This window comes from Sturnira hondurensis, unplaced genomic scaffold, assembly GCF_014824575.4.
Source record: "Sturnira hondurensis isolate 20B ecotype Veracruz unplaced genomic scaffold, ASM1482457v3 Scaffold0003090, whole genome shotgun sequence".
Taxonomy (NCBI): Eukaryota; Metazoa; Chordata; class Mammalia; order Chiroptera; family Phyllostomidae; genus Sturnira; species Sturnira hondurensis.
Window position 1 is genome coordinate 2,635,159 of NW_028075721.1, and position 8,657 is coordinate 2,643,815.

The following is an 8,657-nucleotide window of genomic DNA, read 5'->3' on the forward strand; positions in this document are numbered from 1 at the left end:
CCCATCCAACCACGCGAGAGCGCCAGGCTCTGGCTGCCTGAGCAGAGCTATGGGGTGTTACCCGACATGTGAGAGGCCCTGGGCCTCCGGGGAGGGTCTGTGGTGACCTGGGCGAGATCCTGAACCTTCTGTAGGCTTCCTGGACTGTAAAGCAGGACTGTGTGAGGTGCTCAGTTGGGTGCCTGGTGGGGGGCAAGTGTGTGTGTATTGTTGCCGAAGCCTGCAGCCGTCAGTGTTCAGGGTTCACACAGGGACGGGGCCCGCTGCCCTTGGCGGAGCAAGTGGGTTTTCTTTTCCTGACCTAATCTTCATTGTATTCTTTTCTATTACCATGTAGTCCCCTTATACCCTCCTCTCCCCAAGGTTTTTTCCAAACACACTCCAAGCAGGTAGTCAGTCTGGTTTAATTCATTTTGGCTTTTTTCAGGATAGGAGATTGACATGCAAGAGAAGAACAAAAGTTACAAATGCCCCCATATGGGTCCAGAACTCTGGCTCATTTCACAAGGCCTCTTGGGTCACAGGAAATGCTATTTAAGAAGATGCTTTTGTGTAGAAAAATATACAGAAAAAGTTACAAAGTCCCACTGGAGATATATACACAGCATAGTTCCTTAGGTGAACACAGAAGGCAAGTGCCACCTCTTGGGAGGTGGTCAGGAGACCCGCTCTGGTGTCTAGAAGTACATTGTCCTGGCCGCCCGAGAACCTGCTGGCGGGTCCCCAGGGAAAGAGAAGCCGTGGCTGGGCCTGCCCAGCCACCCAGGATGCAGTCCCTGCTGTTTCATCTTTGGGACCTGGTAAGCTGCTTTGCCAGCTTTTCTTTAAAATAGTCTTAGACCCAGAATAGTCAGGCCACCGGAAGAAGACATGGCTTCTGAGGCTGTGAGGTGTCAGTTAAGGGCAAAGGGCAATTTTCTCCCCGCTTAAAGAATGAGGAGGGAAGGAGTGCTCCCGAAGCAAAGCTTTGGAAGGATCCCTTTTGACAAAGTGCCTGGAATGAGCAGGGGCACCAAATGCAGACGAGTCACGGGGGCCAGGCGGGTTGGTGGTTGGCCCCTGGGGGGCTTCTGTCTTGTGCCTCGACCCATTACTCCCACCCACCCCCTTGGCGTGGAATACTCCTGTGATGGGGTAACAAGGCTCTGTCTGCTCTGTCCCTTGTGCTTATTTTTGGTAGAGAGGCTAAAGGGCATATGTCTACGGAACAGAGATGGGGAGTGGCTGGCTGTCCACGACGGCCTCCTGTGCGGAGTGGTTAGCCACACTAAGCCAAGGGCCACCTCCTGTGCTGGGCCCAGCCGCGGCACCTGAGAGGGGCGAGGAGGCCCGCTCCATCAGCAGCTCCTGCCGCTGCTCGAGAAGTCACGGCCTCGAGGCACTGGGTCCCACAGGCCACGCTCTGGCTGGCCAGTCTGAAGCGCAGGAGTGAAGGCCCGCGTGGCTCAGGTTGCCAGGGCAGGGCAGCCCTTCAGTCGGAGTCCGAGTCAGAATTCTCTTCTGGAAGGGAAGCAAAGAGGGGCCTGGCAGGCGGTTCCTGGCTGGTGGCACCCAGGAGCCCCCAGCTCAAGTTCCTCTTGCTGTTGGTGTGGGGGCCGGGGGCCCTCTTCTCTGGGGCTCCATGTGCCCCAGTCTCCCCGAGTTCTCGCCTGGGGTGCCAGGGTGGTACAGCTATACCCAAGCCCACCCCACAATCCAGCAGGAAAATGAGGGAAAACTATTTCCCTCCAAGAAATTGTCCAAGAAACTCAATATACTAGAAAATCAAGAAACCTCTCTTTTTGGCCACTTTATACTTTTAGTCCTCCTGGCCCCATCCTTATTTTATATTGTGATCAGAAATATGGTACGGCTGTGTCGTCACAGATGGAAAACCAGCCATCCAACTTGGAGCCTTTTTTCTTTTCTTTTTTTTAAAATTAGGTAATGGCACAACCACCTGAGCTGAAGGATGGCTGCAGGGGCCAGAATGTCGTAACTCCCCTTGGATGTGAAAAGCAGAACAAGCCTTAACTTGTCTGGGTGCTGCAGGCCCTTAAGCCACAGGCAAGCCAGGCTGCAGGGGCCGCTGGCTCGCGGCAGGTGAAGGGACTGGCTGGCTGCCTGCCTGGGTGCGTGTCAGGGACCGTTTCACCAAGATGGAGGGGCTGGGTGTGCCCTCAGCTGGGCCTTCCTGGAAAGGCTGAGGCCCTGGGGAGCCCGGTGGGGACCAGCTCTACGATTAGTGCTGCGTGAAGGGATATGAGAACCAGGCTACGAAAACACTTCCTGTTCATGGGAAAAGAATAAATGCTCCTGTTCCAGCCTCAAACCAGCCAAGTGTGTTCCCAGGGGAGAGCAGGGCCCCTGCCCTGATTGTTCTGGGTGGAAACCCTCAGGGTGGCCGGGTGGCCACTCACCTTCTGCCTTGTCGGCTGTGGTCTCATCTGCAGAGCCTCCTTGTTTGAGGAATTTGGCCACGTCGTTAAAGATCAGGTAGAAATCAATTGCAAACACAATGGTGGCAAAGAAGCCAAACACCTGTGGGTTACGGGACAGGGTGGATGAGATGCGTCATTAGGGGCTGGGAGTCCCTGGTCCAGGAGCCTGAGAAGCAGCCACCACAGCCCCACCACCTGGTTTTATCTGCTTGGATAAGCAGCTTGGATTGGCAGGCACGGGCCCCTCCCATTAATGACAAATGGGAAAAGGAGCTAATAACTTGGCTGGCAAACAGCCTTTCAAAGCTCACGCAGAATAAATCTCCAATAAGAGATTTGGGGGGGCCTAAGCAGGGACAAAATATGCCCCAGATGCTAAGCAAGTATCTTAAGGGGCATAGTGGGCTTTAGGAAGGGTCGGGTGAGCTTGAGGGGGCATCACTGGACACCCCCTTCCCAGGGGAAAGGCAGCTTACTCACCCCGGCTGCTTTGGAAGCCCCATCTGAGTATTTGGCGACGGCTGTGATGGAGATGGCAAAGTAGATGAGGGCTGCTGTGACACAGCGTAGGAAGTCCTGGGGAGAGAGATGTGGTCACACTGCCCTGAACTCCCTGGGGTGGGGTACAGCAGGGGACAGGCTCAGAAGCCCACCAGAGGGTAGAAAATGGCTGGAATCCCAGTTTCCAGAGGAGGGTGGGCCCGGCAGCCAGGATACATGCCTGGCTCCTGGGTCCAGCATCTGTGGGGCTCCCACCCTGTCCTGCCCCTGCTCTGGTGCCTCTTACAGGCTACCAGCAGCTGAGGCTGCATCCTCTGCCCAGTGGACAGCATATGGACCAGGCTGCAGCATGGCCTGTGGGGATCTGGCCCTTGGCCTCGCTTTGCCACATACTTGTTGCAGATCCACTTATGTATTATGGTGTCTGTTTACCTGACCCTAGAATGGGGATACAGTGGCAACAGCCCATCAGGAAAAATGCTGGGTATGACCAGCGTTCAAGTACAGGCTTGCTGTCCCTTTTCTCTGACCCATTCCCTGCAGCAAAGTGTGAGACAGGGCTCTGGGCCCTCCCAGGTGATAAAACGAGTTGCCACAGGGTGGGGATCTGGGTAAGTCCCGCAAATGCTTAGTTACCCTGCCCTGCCCTCCTGGAAGTGGCTTGAATTTCTGCGCCTGAGACTCATTCCTGCAGGCTCAGCTGGGAGCACCAGTGCCGCCTGGTGGCCGAGGGCAAGAATGCAGCCTGGGGTTCCCAGCCTCACAGAGGAACCCTAAGGCCCTGATCTCCTCACATAGCTGCTGAGTGGTAGGGCCCAGATCATCTGAAGCCAGGCCTACTCGCCTGTCCAACCAACAGCAAACAGCCCCTCCCTTGCACTGAAGAAAGGGCAGGGCCCAAATGTACAACTCCCTGATGGCCAGCTAGCTACTTCCTCTTGGGGCCCCAGCCCTCACCATCATGGGCCAGCATAAGCCCTGCCACTTGTCATTCAACTGCATGGCGTCAGCAAAGAGGAAGAAGAGGGCCAGCAGGAACTCCAGCAGGGGCGCAGTGAGGAAGGCAGATGCTGATGACGCCACATAGCAGACAAAGGTGATGAAGGAGAGACCCTGGTTGGAGTGGGGAGGGAGAAGTCAGATTCCCTGTCCAGTGCCCGACTAAGCTACCCTGCAGTCAAGGGCAGAGGAGGCTTCAGTACAGGAGGCGACCTGTCCTCAGTCCCGAAGCTGGCAGCATTGGAGTCTGTTCGTGAGGCCTGGGCTCATACGCATGTTGCCCCCGGTGTTTCTGGGCATGGCCGAGTCCTGAACCCCATGCAGTGCCCTGCCAGGACCCAGTCAGGAGGTCCCAGCCTGCCAGTGTGTCCTGCTCCCCAGGAGGCCACCCTCTGGGGCTGCTCACCCCCACCCTGACCCTAGCAGGCTCTATGGCAGAACCCACCCAATTCAGAGGATGCCCAATAGGAGCTGAAACCTAATAAGCCTTGGAGGCAGCCCACTAAGCAGGAACCAAATCCAAAAAAAAAATCATTCCCAGCACACGAGATTTGTACTTTTCACTGAATGTAATCTTTACCTGAAAAACAATAAATCTTATGTTTAATTAAGGATATGGATGCTGAAGTGCTTAGAGATGTAATGTACTGATATCTTCAATTTGCTCTTAACTTGTGGAGAAATAAGATGGATTGATGGACAGGTCGATGGAGAGATAGGCAAGTATAACATGGTAACAGCCATACAATCTAGGTGGTGGGTATATGGGTGTTACCAGCATAACTCTTGCAGCTTTTTAATACATTTGCAATTTTTAGTAATAATATGAAATAAACCTCCAGGACAGCAGTGTTGACATGGATGCCTTGGGCCCTGCTGGTCCGTGGGTGAGCTGCACCGAGGCCTCTAAGAGTAAAGATGTTCTCTGCAGCTCGTCCCTACACCACGTGTGGGAACTGATGCTGGCAGACCTCAGGAGCCCCCAGGCAGTCCTGCAGACTGGGTGCTGCAGAGCAGACCAGGGTGACAGCGCTGGGTGTTGGGCAGGTGCCCGAGGCTGGGGGGATCTCCTGCGATCCTTACAACCATGTGCCAGGCGCTGCTCCCAGCCCACTTTACAGATAAGAAGACTGAGGTTTTCAGGTGAAGTGATGGCTCAGTGTCATGCAGCTATTAAGAGGGCACCAGGATTTGAACCCAGGGCTGACCTGATCCCACACAAGCAACACCCATAGGGCAGGGCTTTTATCTGCCCTGGTTTCTGCACTGTCTGGGTCTGAACATGTCCATGGCCGAGCCTGGAGTGGGGCCTAGGGGCCTCAGGGGATACCCATGTGCCCCACAGGAAGCACTGTGGCTGCTTTAGGCAAACGAGCTACAGAGATCTCAGGGAGTCCCCAGGGCATCCACATCTGTTCTGAACGCAGCCATGAGGGTAGCTGAGTCAGACTTGAATAGAAGAGAAACTAGGGCACAGAGGCAGCTAAGAGTCTGCTAGGGCCCCCCAGGAAGGCAAGGTAGGGGACCCTGATCCGGCCTTTCCACAGCGCCTCCTGTGGTGGGCTGTGTTTTCATCCCTCTCCTTCCTGTTCCCTGCCTCCCGAAGCCTGATTCTGGGGATCCCCTCTTGATCCCTGTTTCCTCATTCTTGGATTCCTGGTAGCCAGTTCCTCCCCCTTGCTGTCCAGTCAGCCTCCCCATTTGCTTGGGCCTGGGGGCAGGAGTGACCTGGAGCAGCTCATCTTCCTCCCTGCTCCTGGTCCTGCCAGACTGAGATTCCTGGCACCCGCCTCTGCTCTGGCCTCTGTGCTCCGGCCAGCTACCCCTTGACCTAGGAGGGGGGCCTGAGTGTGGTGGGTTTGCGGTCCCCTCAGTGGGTGGTGGATTCAAGGCTTCTCCCCAAAAGTAGTTCCCATCAGTCTCTTGGGTGGGGCTGGGGTGGCCAACCAGGAGGCAACCCCTCGAACTGAGGACTGTTGGTGGGTCCTGGTGCCTCACTTGGGAGTTGGGCAGGTCCTAGGCTGTCGGCCTCTGAGCTGACTCCAGGCACGGCAAAGGTGACAGAGCCACTAACTGCCTCCTGAGGTCCTGAGGAAGGCAGAATCCTCCTTCCTCTGACCCCCACCCCCTCAGTCCTTGCTGTCACCTGGCCCCCATTTCATCCACTTGTCAAATCCCCTAGGATGCTCTGGCCTCAGCTTTCTTGTCTGCAAAGTGGGAAAGAAGACAGGGGCTGTTAAGTTAATGGGGATCTAAGAAATAAATGCCCCTCCCTCATCCGTGTCCCCTCTGCATGGTGTCCTTCTCCTCTTCCCTCCACGCAGGCCCAGGACCAGCCCCCACCCGACAAGCGGACAGTGCGGGAGTTTTCGCAGTGTCCGGAGGACAAAGGCCTGACTGGCCAGGGTGGGGGGTGCGGGAAGGAAGAGCTCAGCGGGGGCGGGGCGGCTGGATCCCGACCAGGAAGGGGAGGAGGGGGATGAAGTCACCACGCTGACGCTGGGCTCCGGCCCCCGTCCCTCGGCCCGTGTGCCCCCCACAGTGCTGCTGGGGCCTCACCCAGTCCCGGGGGCTCCTCTCCCTACTCTCTGCTGTCCCCACCCCAGTTAGATGCACTCCACTCCAGTCTCCTCCCTGCAGCTCGTGGCCCAGCTGGCCCTCCTTGCACCCCGGAAAGCGGGCAAGGGCATCCCTACCCGGGGGTCGTGAAGGGCGGAGAGGGGCTGATTCCTCCAGGCGCCCAGAGAGGGCGGAGGGGCCCGAGGTCACACAGCGCCGGGCTGCATTTCCAGGAGCCCGGGATCCCTCTCCAGGCTTCCCCCAGCTTTGCACTCGCGTGTTGAAGACCCGGGAAGTCTCGGGTTCAGGCCCCGCCTTGCCTCTGACCCGCGCGCTGAGCTTAAGCGAGTCAGTCCGAAACGTGGGCAAGTTTGCCCACTGGCCTGGGCCTCCAGAGGGGTCGGCCGAGCGCGTTTGGAGGCGCCGCCTAGGGGGCCCGCGGGAGGGGGCCGCGCTGCACTCACCGACTCCGCCAGCAGGAGGCGGCCTTTGAGCGAGCAGAGAAAGGCGCGCGCGGGCAGGAGGGCTCGGAGCCCTGGGACCGCAGCGCCGGGCTGGGAGCGGCCAGCGGGCTCGGGGTCCGGGTCAGGGTCCGGGTCTGGGGGCCACATGACGGCGACAAGGACAAAGCCCGGTCTTGCTCCCTCACGCCCCGCACCCGGGAGGGAAGCGGAAACCCAGACTGTGCGGAAGGAGAGAAAAGCCAGGCGAGCTCCGCGCAGGGGCTCATCCCCCTCGCCGCCCCGCCCCCGCCCCGCCTCTCCTCCTGCCCCCTCCTCCGCTCTTACCTCCCCTCTTCCGCCCTCATTCCTTCGCCTCCCCTCCTCCCCTCGGACCCCGGCTGCCCGGCCTGGGGCTTCCTCATACCCTCACATTCTCCTCGCACCCCTATCCCGGAAGCTCGAGACCTCCACTTTGCCACCCCTGAACACCCCGTCGGAGCTGCCACCCATCCCTCCTTGCCCAGAAGGGTCGCTTTACACTCGCTGTCTCCCGTCGAGCTCCGTGCCCGGGCACAGGGCTGGAACCCCGGACCCTGGGCGTCCAAACTGCAAGACTCGCGCTGGCAGCTCCCCACCCCGCTCCCGCTCTTTTTCTCCCTGGGACATTCCGCCGTGCATCGCCCCCACTTATTCCGGGCGCGTGCCCAGGCTCACACCTCACAGCCTAAACACAACACAGCACAGCACAACCACGCCCGCGCGTGCGCACGTCTTCAGGGCGTCAGTTCAGTGTCCAAGACCAGCCCGAGACATTCTCGCGCCTCCGCGAGGGGCGCTGACGTCCAACCTCCCACCCCAAGGGCCAGAGCCCTGGGGGTTGTCCTTTTTCTCCACATCCTCGCCACGAAAGCCGCCCGTCTTCATCTGCTAAACTTTTCATCTCCGCCCACTGCTCACCACCACCAAGGCGTCCACTAGATCCCAGGCCACTCCTCCCGCCTCCCAGCACTGTTCTGAGGAAGCACAACTCTGCTCTACTTCCTCTCTTGGCATCCAAAGCGATGCTTGAATCCTCAGTCACGGTCACCTCCGTCTCCTCACCCGAAAAGGTCTGTGAGTTTCCCACCCTGGTCGGGGTCCTAGTATAGGGCAAAACATAACCCCCTCGCTGCCCTCTCCTCTGTCTCTCCCACCCATCTGCCTTCTCACAGTTTCTTAAACAAACCAGGCTCCTTCTGCGGCGGGGCCTTTGCATCAGCAGTCTGTCCCCTCTGCTTGGAGTGCGCTTTCTCCTCCCTCTTTAGTCTTCTGTGCTCATAATGCGGCATCACCTCCTCGGGAAAGAAGACCTCGCCGACCTCTCCAGCTAGGTAAGAGGCATTCATTCATTCATTCATTCATTTATTCACCCATTCATTCAATAGCAGGGATAGAAGCCCAAGATGCAGGGACTCCCCAGCTTATTTTGGGGAACACTAAATGTGTTCAGAGAGTTCTGAGTAAGTTGATTGCTGGTGATGGATGTCTGGCCGGTTCAGAAGGCCGCCATGCAGCCTGTGTGGCAGAAAGGATTGAGCTAGGGGCCAGCGGGAGGAGGCAGATTGTGGAGGCCCAGGCCCTGCTGTTTGGGATTTACCCCAAATTCCCTGGGAGGAGACAAGATGGGGGTTGGAACGGAGGACCACCTTGTTCTAATCTGTTAATTAAAATGTGGCTGAAAACTGCAGCTCAAATA

General features: G+C 57.9%; 1 protein-coding gene across 1 annotated transcript; it reads right to left on the reverse strand.

The window, feature by feature from the left end:
* Positions 1-385: 385 nt before the first annotated feature.
* CMTM3 (CKLF like MARVEL transmembrane domain containing 3) lies at positions 386-7,161 on the reverse strand. The gene is made up of 5 exons (XM_037041585.1): positions 6,944-7,161; positions 3,879-4,034; positions 2,901-2,996; positions 2,400-2,520; positions 386-1,500 (listed from the first exon to the last, which is right to left on the reverse strand). Exons 1-5 carry the CDS (start codon positions 7,088-7,090, stop codon positions 1,472-1,474), a joined length of 549 nt encoding a protein of 182 aa, XP_036897480.1. The 5' UTR covers positions 7,091-7,161; the 3' UTR covers positions 386-1,471.
* Positions 7,162-8,657: the final 1,496 nt, after the last annotated feature.